The sequence below is a fragment of the Lampetra planeri genome, chromosome 37 (genome assembly GCF_965212315.1).
Source record: "Lampetra planeri chromosome 37, kcLamPlan1.2.h2, whole genome shotgun sequence".
Lineage (NCBI taxonomy): Eukaryota > Metazoa > Chordata > Hyperoartia > Petromyzontiformes > Petromyzontidae > Lampetra > Lampetra planeri.
The window spans coordinates 6677915-6700956 of record NC_136143.1 but is presented as its reverse complement, the minus strand read 5'-3'; the positions used below and the strand labels follow the sequence as shown (position 1 = coordinate 6700956).

General features: G+C 46.3%; 1 protein-coding gene across 6 annotated transcripts in view; it reads right to left on the bottom strand.

Annotated features, from left to right (window-relative positions):
• Positions 1-23042, bottom strand: part of ACACA (acetyl-CoA carboxylase alpha) — a 208988-nt gene that overhangs the window by 16933 nt on the left and 169013 nt on the right. For all 6 annotated transcript variants that reach the window (XM_078611909.1, XM_078611906.1, XM_078611910.1 and 3 more), the window contains 3 exons: positions 21257-21392; positions 7825-8002; positions 3869-3981 (listed from right to left, as the gene is read on the bottom strand). In XM_078611909.1, coding sequence (XP_078468035.1) covers positions 3869-3981; positions 7825-8002; positions 21257-21392 — 427 coding nt within the window. The remainder of the gene's footprint in view (positions 1-3868; positions 3982-7824; positions 8003-21256; positions 21393-23042) is intronic.

Below are 23042 nucleotides of genomic sequence, written 5' to 3'. Positions count from 1 at the left end.
TGCACCGCCTGGGAGACGCCCTCATTCAACCCTGTCGCAGCCTATGACAACCTGCATGAGGGTCACTCATTCAAGCACTAGCCAGGCTCAACCCTGCTGAGTTGTTAAGATCCCATAAGATCTGGCACACATTCCAGGTGATTTGGTCGTACACAAAATATACTTCAATTTAAAGCTTTCGTGACTGCAGGGATTCATCTTCTTGGTTCTTTCGGTAAAGTCACGTGACTTTAACGAAAAAAACAAAAAGACAAAATATACTGTTTACACTCTGCACACTGCATATATATAGACGGCATACGAGAGGACGACCACTGCGGAAATGGAGCGGTAAGAGCAGTTCATGTGCAGGAATCAGAAGGATTGTGAGATCGCAGGACCGTGAGGAGTGGAGACAAAGTGGGGAGGCCTTCATCCAATCCTTGATATACCATGGCTCATGATTATGATCGGAGTGGAACGGTTCACTATGCTGGTGTATTAATTCTCACGTTTCAAGATCGTATTCCGATTAAAAATCCTACTCCTTATTTAACATTGTATCACATGGTAGCACCTCTAATGGCGCCAGGGGTGACATTAACTCATTACATACAATATGCACAATTTCAAAAAACATGCAATCATTGTTCATGAAGTGATGCATTGCTGCACCATTCACGCAGCAACATCAAGAAATAATTTACAACGGTGAGCGAACCAGTGCAAGCCACCATCTTCACCAACATGCACTGACCAGCATAGTGAAGTATGGTCAAAAAAGTTTAATGACCAACATGGCATGGGAGAAACCTTCATCCAGCCATGAATTGACAAAGGGCTGTAGATTATTATTGTTATCGTTGTCATCCAGCGTGCTTCTTTATAATGAATAAACGCAACACAAGAGTGCGACGCTGTGCTACGCGGAGACACACACACACAAGTATTGTCAACGTGTAGTGGGCGACCCCACCACACGGGCTGACACAGGGGCCCACTCTCTCTCGTCTCTCATCCGCTCACTCGACATCTCTTTGCTTCTCTCTCCCATCCCAAACTCCATAGCTCTCTCGTTTTGTCTCTCATTTTCCGAAACACTCTCTCCCATGTCTCTCTCCCTTCTCTCCCGTCTCTCTGGCTCTCTCTCCCCCCCCCCCTCAGCCCAGTTTCAGCGCACGCCGGCACGCGCCGCGTGGCGGCGGCGGCAGAATGAAAATCCTCGCACCCCTGCGCACAATCCCTTCGTTTGCATGATAAAACCCGGGTGCGCGCGCGTGTTCCTGCAAGCCTGGCGATAATTTGACGCCTCGTCTCTCTGGTCCCCCGCGACACGGCTTACGGCTACCAAACGCCTCCATCGCACACACCGTCCCCCCCCCCCCCAGCACACAGCTCCCACACCACACCAACCCTCCCGTGGAGACACGCTCTGCGGCACGCCCCACCTTCTTATTTCAAACAAGCCTGCTCACAGCCGCCGCTGCCTACCCCCCCCCCCCCGCTCAACTTCTCATTCGTGCCCCCCACAGGCCAAGAAACCTCTGACGTGGCCCCCCAACAATACGTCTGGCATGAACCAGCACTCAACTCATTGCCATGAGCGATTGTTTCCTGAAGCATGACACTGCTCTCCTCATCCTGCTGATCGCGGTCAGTCCGAACATCTGACCTCTTCCTCCTCCTCCTCATCCTGCTCGTACTTCCAGCGACAAGCGCGTGTCTCCCTCACTGCATCTTACAGCCGCCCCTCCCCCCGCCGCACCCGTGCCCGACTCTCCCACCCTTCGAAGTGGCGTGCATCTCCCCTGAGAGCGAGGCAAGCAAGCAAGCTCCCTTTTCCATCTCTTTCCCGTTTGCGCTGGCTAAGGTCTTATAAGCCCTGACACACAATCCCCTTCCCTGCCCAAAAACAAAAGCCCCGGCTGAAAATTTGTCCTTGCACCCCCTCCGCCCCCCTCCCATTGGGTGAAGGCAATGAATATGGAACGCTTAGGTAACAGCTCGGCACAGATGGATTTGATGGTTTTTTTCTTATTCTTTTCACGTGAGCGTGTATGTGTGTGTGTACGTGCGAGCGTTTGCTTTTTTTATTTTCTCCGTCTCTCGCGTGCTCTCTCTCTCTCTCTTTTGGCCATGGCTGGTTATCTCTAAGCAGCCACTCGCTCCCAAATGTTTGTTATCAGCCAGCTTTGGCTACCCGCAGGATTACTAGCCGAGCCCAGAGATTAGAGGCATATCGCTCCTGAGGGACGGCGGGATAGATGTAGGGCAGATGTAGAGTGCTCCCGGAGGACGGTGGGGAATGGCGTGGAATTACTCCCGGGGACTGTGGGAACAACTGTACGGAACGCGCCACCCGCGGTCCCACGCCTTTGTGGGAATGAGGGGATGAGGGGATGAGGGGATGAGGGGATGAGGGGATGAGGGGGCACGCCCCCCCCCAACCCCCCCCCCCCCCGAGCTGTCTGGATTTGAATAACGCACTCCCTCCGGCAGTGGTGAGCGAGTCGTTAGGTGCGAGTGTGTCAATGATGTGAGTGTGTGTCAAGCATGACGTGACTATGCCGGCTGATGGGAGTGTGTTAAATGATGAAATCGTGTTCAATGATGGGAGTGTGTTCATTATCGGAGTGTGTCAATGATGTGAGCAGATCACCAATGGGCACGAGTAGCTGATGTGAGTGGTGTGCCATTGACGTGAGTGTGTCAACGATTGCTAAAGGGTGGTGCGTCATTCGTGCGTGTCGCTCAAGTGAGTGATTCAATGGTACAAGTGTCAGTGATGCTAAAATGTCACTAATGTGTCACCGTTGCGAGTGTGTTACTAATGTGGGTGTATCACTGATGTGTAACCGATATTCAGTGATTCGTAGAGGTGACCGTATCGCTGACTGGAGCGTCACTGACGCGAGCGTGTCAATTATTTTTGCATTTCGCTGTCACAAGCATGTATAACTGATTGTGAGCATCAATGTGCAAGTGTCGACGATGACATGTCCCTGACGCGAGTGTGCAACTGCGGTGTGCCACCGACATGAGCGATTCGACGACGAAATGATCCTGATGTAAAGGCACGATCGATACAAGCGTGTCACTGATAACACACCGATGTCTCTGCAGCAGAATCGCTGATGCATGCATGTCACTGATGTGAGTGTGTCACTGCTGAGAGCATTTGATTGCTGCTGCTGCTGCTGCTGCGAGCACATTACTGCTGCTGATGTGAGTGTGTCACTGCTGCAGTGACTGCGTCGCATGATGCACATCCCCGTCGCATGATGAACATCCCGTCGCACCCTGCGATTTGCGCTTTCCTCTGTTAACATTTTAGTATCTCTATGTGTTTGTGAATTCCTCATGCGTCGGAGCGCTACTGACAACTGCACTTCACGGTTTCTACTTGTGAAAAAAGAATCTGAATACATACAGAGAACAGCAACAAGACACATGGGTGAATTAGTCTGGCCATCATGTCACGCTGAGACCTATACCTCGGATCTTTGGACAAATCCATACTCACCATCCTTTCATCCACTAGACAGCAGGTATTATCATCAGCTATTGTCTATCCAAGTCTCACCGTGTCATTGCCATCCTCAATGGCAGGTTTACTTTTGTTAATGGTCAATATGATGTCTGATTTGTGTTTGTTCCCTGATCCGTGTGTTCCTCTTCCTGTCTCTCGCTGTAATTCTGAGCAGAATCGTTTCGGGTGCTTCTTTGCACACTTTTCATGCTTTTCTTCGACTCTCAATCCTCCAATGACTTTCTGAGTGTTGATTTAGCATTTGGGAGGAAAATCAGACTAACGGCACTTCCCCCAACAGTCTGTACAGCTACACGGGGATCTTTGTCTTTGTTGTCGAGGGTTGAATGGGAGACTCACCCAGCCGCTCAGCGAGACGCGAGTAGGTCGTGTCCACACGGCGCATGGTCTTCACCAGGTCCTTCTTGCGGAACTTAATCTCCACAGTACCCTCAGCCTCCAAAACTCCACCCCTGCGCCACACACACACACAGCGAGGCAAACATGTACAACACGAATAGGCATACACGTGCAGCCACATACACAATCATATAAATGGACAGGTGTACACATTCTAGATTTGAAGCTTTCGTGACTGCAAGGATTCATACTCTTAGTTCTTTCGGTAAAGTCACGTAGGTAAAAAATTAAATAAAAATTAATAAAAATAAAACAATAAAATCAGGACGTTTCGGAGGCAACACAAGTCTCCGTCATCAGGTGGGACCGTCACAGCCAGATTTGCTGTGTACACATTCACTAATTAATAGACTGTTGGGGCAAGTACTGTTAGCGATCACCTATGAAGGCCGGCACGGTACACATGGGGGTGGGTAACTAGCACCATGCCCGACCGCCTTTGTGTCCCCAGTGGCGATCTTCACGCACTATACCAGGTACTCAGTTCAGGCTGAGTCGACAAGCATACACACGGATACGCATGCACTTAGCAAATGCACGTATACATATCGAAATACTCGTGGACTGATACACAACAGAGACAAAGACCTTGTCCCGTATAGCCTTAACAGGCTGTTGAGGTAAGTGCTGTTAGCGAGCACCTATGAAAGTCAACACAGTGCACGAGGGGGTGGTGTGGCTAGCACCACGACCGGCTGCTTTGTCTCACTGGTGCGGACGTTTACAACTGAATCATATTCTCATTTGAGGCTCAGTAGACCTAGATGAGGCTCAGGACCGGTTCAGATAATCGTCACTAACGTTGACCATGAGCGGGATTCGAACTCGGGTCACCGGGCTCATGGCGCAGTGCACGAACCACTTCGCTACCACTCCACACACACACACACTCATGCAAATTGACATACACACAGCCCCATAATAAAAAAAATAAAGAAAAGTAGCCCACACTCACACCCTCACACACCCCAATGACATCCACCCACACAGCCAAGAACACACATGCATACGCATAAGCACGCTCACAATTACACACACACACACCAACAGGCGCAGACACACACGAGCAAGCAGGCTCGAGTGTACAAGCAGCCGTAATATAAATACATGCATAAGTAAATAGGCAGACACATTGCCTATGCACATGCTGTCAATGTCATGATTAAGTATGCATGGGTCTCAAATGGGAAAAAAACACAAACAATGCATATATCGTGTATCAAACTGTACGTCGTATATTTAGAGTTATGGCCCCTTTGACATCGCTCGCAATTAAAATTAAACGCAAACTGGAAAGAAATGTACACCTGGAGGCCGACGAGGTGAGGCAACGTTTACCGCTGCACGCTGCTCACCCGTGCTCAAAACTCCCAAAAACAAATTCAACGGGGCCCGGTCACACATGTGACTCTTGAGCTGGGGCCGTCTACATGAAGGTCGTGTGCAGTGATGGTGATGTCACGTGTCACAGCAAGACATGGTGGGGAGGACCGATATGATGGCCACAATCGTGCCTTTTATTGTATAAAAAATCATCATTTGGGTGTTGTAATTTTTTGTCAATCCACTACTTGTTGAAGACCTCCCAAAGTCACCTCCATCTTTTTGGTGAATTACACTTATCACTCTTTTATATTTGTCCATGCTTGCGCACACTTTTTTTTTGGCTAATAAGTTTATTATCGTATTCTTGGTTCTTTCGGGAAAGTCACGTAGAAGGGAAATAATAAAATAATAAAAATATAAAACAAAACAAAATTATCACGTTTCGACTGCAACACAAGCAATCATCATCAGGTGTGAAATCCACAGCAATTTTTTTTTTCAAATTTTCTTGCTGTGGATTTCACACCTGATGACGATTGCCTGTGTTGCAGTCGAAACGTCGTGATAATTTTTATTGTTTTATATTTGTATTATTTTATTATTTCCCTTCTACGTGACTTTCCCGAAAGAACCAATAATATGAATCCCTGCAGTCACGAAAGCTTTAAATCAAAGTTTATTATCGTTTAAAGCAAACATAAGTAATCGATGCGTTGGTGCTCTCCAGAAACAGGAGTCTTGGGATTCAGTGAAAATATCCTGGGTTAAGTAAATTATGAATTCTTGATCTTGGTGGTGTTGGATCACTTCCCTGACATCCCTCACAAACCTGTAGACCTCAAGCCATTTCACCATTGTGCGTGATAAGGCCAGAGACTGATACCAAGAGTAATACTATTAATATTGTGCCAGTTCCTTCTTTAAGGAGTATTTTGCTTGTGGAAGGAAATGTGACTACCCATACAAAACACAGCCATAAGACGGGATAAAACTCATAAGGTCTGCACAGATTGATTAAACACCCTATTTGCTGCCATACTATTTCATGGCCATCTCAAAACCCAGAAATGTTTGGGTCTTTCACAAATCCTGCATGACCCACCGACCCTTGGCACCAAAAGCTCTGGATCACATGCGTGCGCCACCACACCCGGCATTTAAATCGGCTAAATCCCTGACCCAAGATGTGAGGGCATTGCCGAAACCCAGCTGCCCTCGCAGGTGGTGACGGAAATGGTGATGGTAGCGGTGGTGGTGGCCCTGACAGTGGTGGCTGTGGTAACAAGGGTGCATATACACGTGCACGTTCGTGACCCCGGGAGGGCAGGGTCGGATTAACAATGGCACAGTCCAAGCAGCTGCTGGAAGCGCGTAGCTTCATGAGCGCCCTCTACCGCCTCGCAAAAACAAATGAACGAATCCAGATTTATTGTCTCGTTTATTAACAGCTCATTTGCGCCGTATATTGTATATTTTTGTACTGTTTCATGAATTTGAACTTACATTTGAATCTATGAACCGATGTATCGTTACTAGAGGTGGAACGATTATTTCCCGCAGATTCAATTAATTGTCTCCATTTGGAGTCTTAACTCAATGCAGAAGGTGATCATTATTTATTATTATTTTAACACTGCGATCAACGTGAGCGCCTTCAATGGCCGCAGGAATGATGCAAACCCAGTCCAGCACATATTCTTAGGTTTTTTCGGTAAAGTCACGTAGGTAAAAAATAAAAATTAATAAAAGTAAAATAAAAATAAAATAAAAATCACGACGTTTCGGAGGCAACACAAGCTAATGATGACGTCACCCTGCTGCTGCTCTATATAAGAACGGGAGACACAGCAGAGCCTCACCATTCTGGCGAATTGCCCGATGATGCTGGATGCAATTACCAGCGAAACGTCGTGCTACTCAAATTGTAAATGTTGTGGTTTCACGCTTCAACACACCGATGGGCTAAAGCAGTGAACTATTTGTCTTTTGTAAACGTGACACTTTTTTACTGATTGGCCGTGTCGGGTGGTGGAGGGTGACAACACATTTATAAATAACGCGATCTAAACCCAAAAACGTTGATTATGAATAATATTGGTCACGAAAGCCTACGTGTTAAACTGCAACACAAGCCTCCGTCTTCAGGTGGAACTGTCACAGCACGATAGCTGTATCAAGTGATCGTGCTGTGATGGTTCCACCTGAAGACGGAGGCTTGTGTTGCCTCCGAAACATCGTGATTTTTATTTTATTTTTATTTTACTTTTATTAATTAAAAAATTTTACCTACGTGACTTTACCGAAAAAACCTAAGAATATGAATCCTTGCAGTCACGAAAGCTTCAAATCTAGAACCAGTACAGCACATACAATATTTTTTTTCGTAGTTGCTCATAGACTGAAGTAGGCACCGGAGTACCACTTGACTAAGTAATAACAGCCATATGAAGAAGTAATACTGGATGTGGCATGCCGGGTGACGGAATAGTTTCCAGGATGCCGACCCAGACAGAAGTGGGGGGGGGGAAGGAAACTGACAACACGGACAGCGAGGGGAAAGGAGTTCAAACCTGCTCTCGCGGTCGGCGTACATCTCCATGTGGCGTGGGTTGATGGTGGGGTCAATGACGACCCAAGAGCCGCCCCGGAGCTCTCCGTGCGGGGGGATGTACACGAACACAGGCTGCTTGTACTCGCGCAGCCCATCCACGATGTACGCGCCAAACTTCACGATCTGGTCGTACATGTCTGCACCAGGTGACGGTGGCGGTGGTGGACAGGAGGGGCAGGGCAGAGAGCGACAAGCAAGAAAATTAGCAAACAAGGAAACTTACAGGCATACAAAGACAAAGATACCTATTGTAGCCGTTACAGAATGGAGTAGAGTAGGCAAGTGCTCTTAGTCGGAATCTATTAAAGTCGGCACAGTACACGTCAGGGTGGTGTGGTCGGCACCTTGCTTGATTGTCTTCATCTCCCCAAAGCTGCTGTGGACATGGGACACACGGTACTATTTTTTTAAGTTGAGTCGACCCAAGGGTGGCCCATGTTGGTTATGATATATTATTCCCCACTAATGGGACAGTGGCTGCAAATCGAACCCAGCTAGCCGAGTTCATAGTTCGGTTCCCTCAACACTAAGTGCACGTATATTACGCCATGTATAATTGTATTGTTATCGATAAAGCATAAATAAGTCGCTGAAGAAACTCCCAGCACGTGGAGAAAACATTAGATATCATGCCGAACAACACGCGGTACAACCAGAAACCACATCATTAAGCTAGATAGCACAACCGCGAAAACCTACTCAGCAGAATCAATCAGAAACAAGTTTCAAAACCTAAGGAATAATAAGCAGGAAAGATTTTCTTCTGCAGAGAAGATTAACGGGGCACTTCACAAAGCCTCACATCCTGCGCTCGTAATAGGTGGACCAGAGGACATTCAGCCAACATTTCTACTAAATAAGTTGTGGCAGTCTCCCTGCCCAATCGTTACAAAAAAAGCCAAATTTTAAACTTCAAATTGGCCAGACAGCGGTGCAGTCCCTTCCCAGCGTCAATGGATTACATTCCAAAGGCGTGCTGACGGACATTAGGGGAGAATTCATTTACTCTCTCTCTTTCTCCATGATGGGTGGTCAGATGAGCCAGCGAGGGGAGCCCTGGCATCATGGGGGGTTTGTATGAGCATTTGATGAGCTGGGCACTGCCAGCCGAAAGTCAAGCCAGAAACGGGCACCCAGCGCCGTGCCGAGTGGCGCAAAAAAAATGCGGAAGATCGTGTTTCATCGTCTCCTTGGCAGTCGAGATTTTTATTTTTTTTGGCAGATAAAGAGATTTATGGGGTTCTTCTTTTTAAGGTGATATGCGTTGCGGTGCCACTTTGATGAGAAAATTGACTCTGATGCACAACCATCACATCTCGCGCAAGGCCCATTTCGACTCAATCAAATCGCAGACAGCGAAAACTGTTCAATCAAGTCGTGGCATATCTAACAGTATTTTAAGTGAGCAGAGAGAGGTGGGATGAGTGTCACAGTGGCTGGGGCGTGTATATGAAACATCTGTCTCCTGGTCGACTCATGCAGCTTGGTTAAAAGGGGACACGTACGCATTTGAAAACGACACACGATTAATGGTGTTTGCCCACCGTTAACACTGTCAATTTTAACTATCGTCTCTTAATGGAGAAGAAAGGAAATTGTTGTTACGGTCAATAGAGCAGGCTCACGAAGAGGACAACATTTTTATTAAGGAATTGTCCAAATATTTTCACTGCAAGACACTGCTGAAAGATAGGCTTCAGGTCGAATGAAGGACATTTATTATTTATAATGTGACTGGCTGGGTGGCACTGGAGTGTGAACCGAATATTATGCATGTTACGGTTCATTGATTCAATAATCAACATCGATTCTACTCTTCATGATGGAAGCATCGAATCTAATGCATACGGATTAACAAGCTACTGTTCATAACAATATAAAATAATATGCTTAATCTTACCTTTAAGCTAACAGACTGAGCAAACGAGATGGACAGTACTAATAAGGAAATATAAAGTAAACAAAATCAGTTCTTGAATTGAATCATGACCCCAAATAAAAGATAACTTATCGGATTGCGGGCGGGATGAGATGAGGGAGGATGTGAAATGTTACCTGCCAAACGAATATCAAAGCCGCTTTGCTCATTTGTCACTCAATGGCGATCGCTTCACTAACCACGGCTCCAACTCAGACCATTTCGATTCAGGGCGATAGCTCGTAATAAGTGGCTGGGGGGAGAGCACGGTGTTCTATGCACTTGCTATTGAGCCGGTTTTCACAAGCCGAGTTGTTCGATTAGCCTGCCTGCCCAAAAAATTTTCTGCGGGCAAATGACTGGGCCGGAAGCTCTGCGAAGCGTGTTGCCTCCTTTAAAAGCGTACACCAAAGCTCCACTACGACATGATTCCTAATAGGTGTGCGCCATTGTGAGCCAAAGTCTGGAGCTAATTTTGGTCAACTCGCAACTCAAACAGTCGTGGTCAAGTGGTCATCGCAGACAATGCGGTTGATGCCAGCACACCTCGCCATCGCTTCCTTCCCTCTGCTAAATCCCGCAGTTGTTGAGAAATTAATGCCTCGCCACAACCACCACTGCCGTTGCCGCCATACACGCCGATCCTGAAGTACCGTCCAACAACTCCCATGACCGACACAGTGTGGGGAGGCCTTCAACCAGCAGTGGATCGATGAATGGCTGTATATTTTTCGATTTAAAGCTTTCGTGACTGCAGGGATTCATCTTCTTGGTTCTTTCGGGAAAGTCACGTAGAAGGGAAATAATAAAATAATAAAAATAAAACATAAAAAAAATATTCATATTCTTAGGTTTTTTTTCGGTAAAGTCACGTAGGTAAAAACATTACTTTTTAATGTTTTTACCTACGTCACTTTACCGAAAAAACCTAAGAATATGAATCATTGCAGTCACGAAAGCTTCAAATCTAGAAAAAAAATATTATGGTTTATTACTTTATTATTTCCCTTCTACGTGACTTTACCGAAAGAACCAAGAAGATGGCTGTATATTATTTATTTAAACCCATGCCTCCCTTGTAAAAAGAGACTCTTGGTCCCAGTAGGGTCTTGCCTTGTTGTTAAAAACACATCACGTAATACTCTAAACACTGAGGGTGCCCCCTCCCAAAACCAATAAACCTCCGACTACCACCAGCTCTCATGTCTTCCTTGAAGCAGAGACTACAAATCTCACTATGTGTGCTCTTGAACGGTGAAATAAAAAAACGCCAAATTTTAACATGTTCGTGTTACATAAGGCTCAGTTTAACACGTAGGCTTTCGCGACCAATATTATTCATAATAAAGGTTTTTGGGTTAGATCGCGTTATTATAAATGTGTCGCAACCCTCCACCACTATTCTGGCAAATCGCCCGATGATGCTGGATGTAATTACCAGCAAAACGTCGTACTACTCAAATTGTAAATGTTGTGGATTCACTCTTCAACACGCCGGTGGACTGAAGTAGTAACTATTTGTCGTTTTTTTTTACACGTGACAAATCACTTAATGGTTGGCCGTGTCGGGTGGTGGAGAGTTTCGACACGTTCATACTTACGCGATCTAACCCAAAAAACATTTATAATGAGTTACATAAGGCTCGTCCTCTAAAACTTTGTATGAATGTTAGAGCTGATGAGATGAGTAGGGTGGGGGTGGGTGATGGGGGGGTAAAGAGCCTGTCTGGGTCAGAATGTTGAGAGGTTAAGAGATTGATTCAGTGAAGTGTAGAACTGTAACATTATTATTTTATATTTTCAATGGTACTGCTCTTCTCTCTGCTCCTTCTTTAGAATCATTTCCACCACCCATCCACAATTATAATTTCCATCCCATCCGTCCACTCACATCATTGACCTTGCCATGTCACGAAGCAAAAGGTATATTTGCTGGGGGGGTGGTGTGTTGGGGAGGAAGCGTGGATGAGTGAGTGGATGGAAAGGCAGACGGTAATTGGGGGAAGGGGGGGGTGTATGGAGGTTAGTGGAGAGGTTACAAAGGACAAGACAAAAAAATCGATGTCTTGTAGAGTTTCACGCTTTTTAAAAATGTTTTCTGTCTCCAAGCCGGCTCTCCGAGCCAGGTGTGCCAGTGACCCCGTGCATCCCCATTACCATGAACTCGTGTTTAATGACGCTGAATAAACAACATTCTTCTTCAATTGGGAATTTTAAAAGCACGGCGCCCCGCTGTGCTCAGCCATGAGTAAAGCGGTCTCGACGTTGGTGGCTGAGCGACGGGCAGAGACGATGTGGTGATGGCCGCCGAGTACAGGTGATAATTATTTATGATAACGCTTGGAACACAAGCACAAAACACTCGCCTTCTGACAGCGGACAGCGCCACTCGTGACAGTGATGTTAATGGCGGCAGTGGTAGCAATGATGATGATAATGGTGGTGATGGTGATAATTGTGGGGGTGAGAATGATGGTGGTGGTGATGATGATGATGATAAAGATGGTGATGATAATGGTGGCAGTGTTGGTTGTGGTCCTGATGCTAATGGTGGATCTGATAATGATGATAAAAAAGGTGACGGTAGTGGTGATGAGGATTAAGATGGTAATGGTGGTGACAATGATTATCTCCTGTGACCAAATATCATCAGACTTTAGAAGCTAAGCAGATTTGAGCATGCATAGTGCTTGAATGGGTGACCACCATGTACACAAACAGGTTGTCACAAAGCTGTGGGGCTACGTGGTGGGCAGTAAACGAAAGTCCAGCGCGTCGATGCTCCCTGCATTCACAATCTGCACTGACCAAGCTTGATGTACGGTTCAATAACCCCCATGGACCTTCTCAATGTGGGGAGGCCCTCATCCAGCAGTGGAATGACAAAAGGGCAAAACATATGTACATGCTGTTTTTGATGATTGTAGTAGTGTAGTTTTTTGCTATTTTTTTGTTATTTGATTTGAACCTATCTACGTGACTTCACCGAAAGACCCAAGAATATGTGGTAGTGATGATTAAGGGTGGAACAATTCACCAACACAGGCGATTTCACTTGTCATGATTCAGGGTTACGGTTGGATTCAGTGCATTCAACGCAATACATACATTACAAATTTGATAGTTATTTTGTAAACAAAGCCCATGAAAAGATTGCCTTTTGTCATTGGAACATAGAATTTCCACCAATTGGAATGAGTGCCACCCGATTACTTGAATGGGTAGACACATTTTGAGGTAACTTTTGAACAACTGAGGTGTGCTTGCAAATCACACTACAGCGAGCAAAAATATGAACAAACCATAACCATCATAGAAGCCAGGCTTCAAGTAAGCACATTCCTGTTCACGTACAGGCAATTTGAATTTTTCAAAACTTTTGTGATCGCCCATCATAATACACGAGTTTGAGTAAGTTACACGTCTCGACGGCTGGTAATGGTGTGATGATGAGTTTTTGAGATGGAGCCCAATTTAAGTGCCACCCTACATTTGACGATGAAAAAGGGAAGCCAAAAAAATAAAGTCATAGCGTGAACAGTCGGATGGCGCTCAGCTCTGTAGGAGGCCCTGATCTGACAGCGGCAATTCCATATTTCTATCGGAGGAGCCAATCTATCGACAGGACGACCACTGTTGACATGCCACAAGTGGTACACACTGTCACTCATGTAAGGATGATGATTGTGGACTGAGTTGTCCCATCCTACCCTGACCGGAATTTTAACTCTGACTGTGGGGTGAGCACTATAACAATTAAGCCACGTGTGCATTCCAGACACACACACACGCTTCATGTACACGCTTAGCACTTTCAAGAAAGAACAAAAAAACAACTTTCAACAAACGTTCAACTGAACGTAATCCAAGTTAGTACTTTACATAACACATAAGAGGTCAAGGTAATGTCTCACTACCAAAAAATTGAATAACATTTAACTTTCGATTTAAAGCTTTCGTGACTGCAGGGATTCATCAGCAAGCAGCCGTCCTCAGGCGAGGACGGCTGCTTGCGTTGTGGCCGAAACGTCGTGAGAATTGTTTTATTATGTTTTATTTTTATTATTTTATTACTTCCCTTCTACGTGACTTTACCGAAAGAACCAAGAAGATGAACATTTAACTTATTTTGCCAACTATCCTTGAAGACCAATATCTCCCAGCAGCGTTTTTTTTTTGCATTCGGAACCCAGAGGAGCGATAGTCTAACAGGTGACACAGTTCTGATGAGACTCAAAGAAGTTGAAACCGGTTAAACAAATGCAGCTATAAATATTGGCGGAGCAGGCCCATATGCCAATAGACCAATTTATTTTATTTTATATTTGGTGGTGAAACAAACCCATATCTTTTTTTTTACTGACAACGCTAAATAAATGTTGTATGGAGCTTCAGCAGATCTATAAAGTAATAATAATTAGTAAGGGTTATGGAGTACAATATTACATGTATGTGATTATTAAGTTTTATATGGTTTGCATTATGTGATAACAGCATAGTGATCAGTAACCATAAGACTCTACGTGAGATCAATGCGACAAACATCTCTTTGGCAAGCAGGACCTGTGGCTCAAAACTAAAAACTACGATAAAAAATATATTTCAGTGAATTAAAGAAAATAGAAACAATACAAAAGCAACAAACGCTGAATTCAGAAAAATTAAAATATTCGTAAAAAATGAAAAATCATAAATGTGCCAGAACAATTGCTTATTCTTTGGACGTGTGTACATTTTGAATATATACAAACACACATTCATATTCACACACCTACACCTACTGCAAGAACAAACGAAAGCGATGCCTTTTAAAGGCAGCATTAGCAGCAGAGGGCATGAGAAGAACGCTTGAGTGCATCATCCATCCGACCGGGTGGACAATCTTCAATTTTACGCCGTCGCGATGCACCTAACGGAGGGTCACCCCGGCCCAACGATTCTCCCTTGAATAATATTCTCTGTTCCACCCTCTGAGCCAACCCCCGCTCACCCACCCCGAGCCACATCGCACCCTCTCCCTCGCTACCCCCGGTACCGCACCGCTCTGTCTGTCTCTCTTCCCACCACTGCACTCTCTCACCTCCCGACCATTCTCTCTCCTCACCACCCCGTAAAGACAAAGATACCCTGCGTAGCCATACAGATTGTCGGGGCAAGTGCTGTTAGCGAACACATTAAAAAGCTTGCACGGCACATGAGAAAATGAATGGCTAACATCACGCCTGGCCACCTTTGTCACTCAAGCTGATGTTTACACAAAGCACCATCTATTCATTTAAGGCTGAGTCGACCTAAGTAAGGTCCAGGACCAGTTCAAATATTCACCACTGCTATTTGTCATGAGCGGGAATCGAACTGAGGTAGCTGGGTTTGTAGCGCAGTGGGCTATCCACTGCAAGTGCTGTTGGGGCAAGTGCCGTTAGCGAGCATCTGTTAAGGCCGGTATGCCGCGTGAAGGAGTAGTGTGGACAGCACGATGCCCTGCCACTTTTGTTTCCCCATTGCTGATCTTCAATCACCTCACCAGATCCGCATTTAAGGCCGATCCAAACGAAGTGAGACCTAATACAGATTTAGGTATCACTTCCCAAGGATATTATCCATGGCCAGAAATTGTCGTGCAGTATGTGAACCACTGTGCCAATGTTGAATTTCTGCACACACACACACACCAATACCACACACACATATACACACCTATACCACACCTTCATTACCCTAAACCCTGTCCTCTATCCTTCCCAGTGTTAAAACTACACCACCCTCGTCATTAACACTGCCTTGGAACAAAATCATCACGAGCCTAATGTCATTTCAGGCAATGGCCCTGCTTCTGAGAAAAGAGTAGGCAGAAAGATTGAATGCCTTAATATCGTTAGATATACAGTTTCTCTCTTATAAGGCAGTGCTAATGACGAAGGAGGTTGTGGTTTTACGGATTTGTGATTTTCTGCTTGTACACACCACTGACAACGCAGAACCTTAATTCTATTTTTAAACGTTTATTCCATTTTCCTGCCACCCCCACCTTTCTCTAACACCACCTCATCAACCTCCTACCTTTCCCATCCCCACTGCCACTCCTGCCGCCGCCACTGCATGTCCCCCACCTCCGTAACCCCCCTCCCCGAACTCCTGCCCCATGAAAAAGACAAAGATCCCCCATATAGCCGTAACAGACTGTTGGGACAAATTCCGTGAGCGAGCACCTATTAAGACCAGAACGGCACATGAAAGTTCGGTTGACCAGCACCACGCCCGGCCACCTTTATCGCCCCAGTGCTGATGTTTACAGTGCTGATGTCTACATCAGCACACTACACCAGGTACTTATGTGAGGCTGAGTCGACCTTGGGGAGGCCCAGGACCGGTTCAGATATTCGCCACTGATATTGCCCACGAGCGGGAATCGAACTCGGGTTGCTGGGTTCGTGCCGTGCGTTAACCACTGCGCCACCGCTCTCAACTCCCACCCCCCGCCCCCACCCCTCAGCACACACCTCCCATTTCGCCCGTAACCGTCCACTGGTCTGGCTCGGCTAGATAAGGCAAGCGGAGCACGAGCAACCGGTGATTGATGCTTGGCGTTATCAGCTCTGGGCTCCAGGGCGCCACCCCTCCCCGCCTCCCTGTAGCTCCCTGCGGCTCCCTCCCTCCCTCTCGCAGTCTCCCTCCCTCTCTTTCTGCTTCCCTCACTGCCTCCCTTTGCTCTTCCCTCCCTTCATCCCTCCCTACCTTGCTTAAACCCCTCCATGCATTGCTCCATCCATTCATTTACACCTCCCTCCACCCTTTGTTCCATCCATTCATTCCTCCATTGTGCACCCCTTCCTTCCTCCATCCCTCCATTCTTCTCCATGTCCTTCAGTCCTTGCCTTCGTTGCTGTATCCCATCACTCCTCACCTTCCTCCATCCCTTTACCCCCTAACTTCCCTTCAGCCTTTCAACACTTTCATTCTTTACCACCTCCTGTCACTTCCGCCCTCCTTTCTCCATGCATCCATACATCCGCCCTTGCACTCCAGCATGTCCACCGTTACGCATTTATCTATCTATCGATCGATTGCAATATATTCTTAGGCTCACACTACCCGAATGAAATTTTGCGTGTAAGTTATTATACGACGACACTCTTGTTTCACGCATGTTTATGCACAAAAAACAATTCCCTTTAAACTCGTGGCCATGACAAACAAGAAAGCCAATAACAGAAAAACAGAATAAACGAGAGAGAGTACCGTACAAACGAGACGAACAGTTCAGACGAGACAGAACAAACAAGGCAACAACTAAAATCGATTCTTGAATCCAATTGTGACCAGAATCGTGACAATCCATCTAATCACTGAGAAAGGGGCGGGTGGAGGTTGGTGATGAAGCATGAAAATCCCACAACACAACAAGGGTGGGGGGTTGGGGGTGGGTGCCCCCCCCCGTGCCCCCCCCATCCACTTCCTTCACACCACCTGCACGGCACTAGAGCAACCACAGTGGCACCGATAATAACAAGGCGAGGCAGCGGCCACCCCAGGGGGTGATGGAGGTGTGTGAGGTCGTGCACACCCCTCCATCAGCCCCAGGGTGTCTGTCCGTGTGTCTCCGTGAGTGTACATGTCTCACCGCGTGTGACGGGAGCGAGCGGTAGTGGCGCGGTTAGCACACTGCGCTAAGAATACGACGACCCAAGTTCGATTCCCGCTCACGGCCAATAACAGGGACGATTATCTGAACCGGTTCTGGGCCTCTCATAGGTCGACTCAGCCTCAAATGAGTACCTGGTGCGGTGTGTAAACATCGCCACTATAGGAGACAAAGGCGGCCGGGCACGGTGTCGTTCCAGCCTTCACATGTGCTCACTAACAGCACTTGCCCCAACAGTCTGATAAGGCTATATGGAGAACTTTTGTCTTTGTTGTTGTGTGTGTACATGTGAGCAGCAGTTAGCAAGCTGGACCATGCTACAAATCCGGCGGCCCGAGTTCGATTCCTCTTCATGGCCAACAGCAGCGATGATTATTTGAACCGATCCTGCCCCTCCCCCCCCCTCCAAGTCGATTCTAAAAGAGCCAATTTCGTTGCTATGTCCAACATGCCCACATTGTTCTTATGACTGTCACTGCAGAACCAAACACTTCTTGTGTTTGTAAGGCTGTGTTAATGATGGCGGTGCTGCATTTTTGTCATATTTGTACTCTGGATAACGTTAATAGAGTATTAAACCTGTTTGTATTGGGGCAAATACACTGGTTTAGTGCATCCAATTTCATTAACCTGCCTGTATCATGAAAACCAACACGAAATGTATATTTCAAGAAACAATGTGAATTATAAACCCATCCCTGTAGAAGATATATTGTTGAAATACTTTGGTCAAAGCTGATGTGTAAAACCAAATTAAATAATCTCAGTAAACAGGGATATATGCAAGTTTTATCTAGACCTGTACTGGGCCTTCCGAGGTAGACTTCGCCTTAATTATATTTCGTGAACAGGGGAGAAACAGCTGGGTGTGGTGCTATCCACAATGCCTATTATTGTGCTTCGCCAGCCCAAATAGTGCTCGCGAAGATAACTTGCCCCTATAGTCTAGAAAGGAAGATATGTGTGTGTGTGTATACATGGTATGTATGTTATATGTGTATTGCATATGCTTGTACATGTGTATTGCATATGCTTGTACATGTGCACACGTGTGTGGGTGCAAACATGCATGTCAAATGTGTGATGTTTGTGTGTGCTTCAAGAGTGTGTGGAATTGCGCACGTTGAGTGTGTGTTGTTTATGCATGTTGTGCCGCGTTTCCTTACGTGTTTGTGCCTTGCAATGTGCGTGTGTGTATACTATGTATTGTATGTGGGGAGCGGTAGTGTAGCGGTTAGCGCGCTTCACTACAAATCCGGCGACCCGGGTTCGATTCCCGCTCACCGTCAACACAAGTGACGATTATCTAAACCGGTCCTGGGCCTCCCCTAGGTCGACTCAGCCTCAAATGAGTACCTGGTGCGGTGTGTAAACATCGCCACTGGGGAGACAAAGGCGGTCGGGCGTGGTGCTGGCCACCCACCCCCTCGTATACCGTTCCGGCCTTCATAGGTGCTCGCTAACAGCACTTGCCCCTGCAGTCTGCCAAGGCTATACGGGGGATCTTTGTCTTTGTGTATTGTATGTGCTCTCAACTGTAAACACGTATGTGTGTGCTGCTGTGTATTCCAATAACGTGCGTGCTGTGTATTTTATGTCATCATCAACCATTGTCTATCTACTGCTGGATTACGGCCTCTATTATATATAATGTTGCGTGTATTGTACATAGACACAATTTATACATTGCATGTATGTGCCATGTAATAATGCACATGCATGCACGTGTGTGACATGTATTGCATGTGTGCCATGTATTGTGTGTGTATGCACATCTGCATTGCATTTGTATTGTTTGTACATCCGTGCATGCACGTGCTCCACAAAATATCTGTACGTGACACTACACAGCATTTATGTGTACGTGTGTGCATGCACACATGCGTGTACCAAGTATTGTACGAACGCGTACATGCGCACACGCGCGCACACACGTGTGCGCACAGGGGCGTGCGTGTGTGCATTCCCTCCCGCTCGGCTCCTGTCGGTCACAGCTCATTAATGTGCCAAGTTATTTGCCGTGCGGTGCCGGGGGCATCTGAAGGACATGCACGCGCGCGCGCACACACGCACACGCGCGCACAGGGCGAATCCCGCAGCCTCGGAGGTGCGCCGACTGTCCGCCCCACTTGCCCCTCACCCTCACCCTCCCCGTGGGTTGTACATGTAGAGCTCTTTGTGTCAATCCACTGCTGGATGAGGGCCCACTCATGCTGTTATAGGTCATGGGGGCTATTTGATGATACTTGATCCATGCTGGTTAGTGTTGAGTTGCTGAACAAGTGAAGATGATTCATTACTTGACAACGTACGTTGCCTGGATAATCCCTTGAGATGGAATATCTATCTCGTTTGCAAGGGTGTCCACCAGGGTGTCAAGATACATAGACGTAGCACCCGTGCCACTGATGATAGCTGTTGGCGGGAATCGAACTCAGGCGCCGAGGTTCTAGAGCAGTGCACACATTTCTGTGCCGTATATTTGCAATGACCATACTTCAGCGTGATGAGCATGGTCGAGTAGCCACCATGACTGACACGATATGGGGAGGTCTGCATCCAGCAGTGCAATGACAAAGGGCAGCAATTCAATATCCAATGCTTGAAAATGTGGAGACAGAAGGGTGAGATAAACTCAAATACACGAGTGATATAAATTGTGGCATCACAAGACTGGGTGAGATAGAGATAGCAGAAGTGGATAGACCGTGGCGTTTTATTGTAAAATTATATAAGTTTGATAACACTGTAAAAGCAGACAATGGGGGTTAGGTGTTGACTGTACAACTGCTTTGAAATCTGGCAGAAGGAAGGAAGCCATGGCGAGATGTAGTGAAATAAATGGCATTGGCCGCGATGACCTCTTAAACTTGAAATAAGGTCACGACCAATTCACAGTGAACGTCTCATCAATAAATAACTACACGCACACAACTAACACTAACAGTCCCCAGCCTATCCTCAAACAGCACGGTGCACGCCACTCTTACTTTATTTCTTTATTTTCTCTCCCAAAATTGTTTCCTTTAATTTATTATTTTTCCTTTAATAAATTGTTTGCGACGTAACGCGGCGCACTGGTGAAAAATTGGAATAAGTTCTAATTTTCATCCACTTAATTTTTAAATAGCCTGCCAGCGCAGGACTGACAGTGCAAAGCTCTGTGTGCATTGGCAATTAGTTTGGCGATAACCTTCATTTGACACGTTGATTTAATTTCCGAGCATCAAACTGCTCAGAAAGGTCACTCAGGTCAATTTAAAACAATACCGCAGCACATTCCTCAATGGGATCAGAGCCCCTATTTATTTATCTCCTTACTGGAGTGCTCATGCACTCGACGGAGGCCCCTAATTTACGGCGCAGAAACTCAAGGTGTGAATCGCACGCTTTACGATGACGCCGAGGTTCGCCGCCGCCCCCGTCGCCGGTCTACCGCAACGAGACGCGGAGCGGCGGCGGCGGCGGCATCTCATCACTGTAAAGGCTCGGGTCAAAACGGCACGAGAATTGTCGTACAATGGAGTGTGTCCTTGAAACACCAGGCTAATTGAGGGGCTGCGATGCTCCCCGGTGCATCCGTTTTCTTAATAAAATCCCTCGACTTCCACGAAGGCCAAATTCAGCCAATTTAAAGCTTGTTACGTTATTTGCACTGCATTTATAATATCTGTATCGTTGCTATAATCGTGAAAGCCACGAAGAGAAGAGGCGGTAAAAAAACCAAGACAAAATAAACGATAGTTGAATCGAAGTGATTCGTGGCAATTCACCAAATTGTCGGGGGTGGGGAGAAGCTGAGGTTTTACAAGCCTGCTGCCCACAGCTCACCTTTCATTCCGCCTGAGAAGCCTCTCCAGTTGGCAAACACCATGAGTGGGAGGTGCTCCCGGCTGAAATCCTTGATGGCCTGTGATGTCTTGTACGCCGAGTCCGGGAACCATACTTGGCCCGCCTGCTGGATGATCTGTGAGGGACACACGATTGTGGCCGTTAGTCCGGCAGCACGGGTGAATGTACAGAGACTCTCCCCTGAATGTGCTTGATCTGGTTAGAGTTTGTAATCTAAGCTGACTTCAGCCTGGATAATAAGTATAATATTTTTTTTTTCGATTTAAAGCTTTCGTGACTGCAGGGATTCATCTTCTTGGTTCTTTCGGTAAAGTCACGTAGAAGGGAAATAATAAAATAATAAAAATAAAACATAATAAAATAATTCTCACGACGTTTCGGCCACAACGCAGCGTTGTTACTATTTCCCTTCTACGTGACTTTACCGAAAGAACCAAGAAGAAGTATAATAATTACAATAATAAATAAGTACATCCTTCTGTCGATCCACCGCTGGATAAATAACCACCGTGTCGAGCACGAGAGTTGTTTGGCCACACTTGGGGTTGGTGAAGAAGGGTCCCAGCACTCATTCGGACGTCGCTCACGACTGATGCGAGCAACGGCCAGAAATTGAACGCAGGTCACTGGGTTCCATAGCGTGAGTGTGCACCATCGTGCCGCAGCTCCACCCCAACACTATAATTATTCATTACAACTTTGACGAATATCCCAATGTATTAAGTGAGGCTTTTCCAGATATATATATATATTTTTGCATTATTGTGAGAATTATATCACCTGCCTCCACCACAACACTAAACAAGTGCACGGGGTTATATTCAACAAAGCGCTTCAGAACAAAATAAATGCACTATTTGACCTTTTCAGACATCAGCCACGTCTATGCGTGTGTGCCCTCAAAACTCACCGCCGTAGATGCAATGATTATCTCTGCCTGCATGACTCAATTGGCGTGGTGACGCACGCCTAAAATTCATCAACTCGTGGAAGCAAGAGTTGGTGGATCATACACAGATTCAGCCGTTGTGCATTTGAGTCACCTGGCATATGGGGCAATGGGGTGGTGCCCGTGCGTGGCAGTCAAGCAAGCATGTTGATGACCAATCTGCACATCGGCTTTTGAGTTTTAACTGCTTGTTTGCATGGGGATTTCTCCTGGCACTCCCAGTTTCCTCACACACAAACAACAATAATACTGAACAAAAAATTATTGGCCAAAAATCTCAAAGCAAAATGCTCCTGAAAAGTTCTGGCTCATTGTGGCTTTCGCTGGAATGTAACGATCTCTTAGAATGCAAAAGCCGTAGAATACATCGCAAATTGGATTTACATAGTGTCGAAATGTGCTCGCATTTCAATTCGCTGCCCATAAACAGTGGGCATATTTATTTTATAGGGAGAAAGGTACTATCAGTCACACGCAGAAGGGAAAAAGGAAGGTCTTGAGCTTGAACTTAAACTGAAACAGGGAGTTGACAGCAAAGGAAAAGAGCCGTTTTAAAGTGATTGTAATTCATTGAGATCCCATAAGATGTAATGGTGTGCCTGAATGCAACAACTATCAACAAACCAATACCACCAACACCACGACTGCAGTCTTCCTAACCCCGCGTTTGTTTTTTTTGTGTGCAAACAACTGCTATTCTTACCATCTATTTCTGAAAACTCCCCTTGTAGGCCGTGTACCGTTTTAATCTCAATCGGGAATCGCACTGGCTTTTCTCAGAAAAATCGTTCTCAGGGTGCCACACACACACACAAA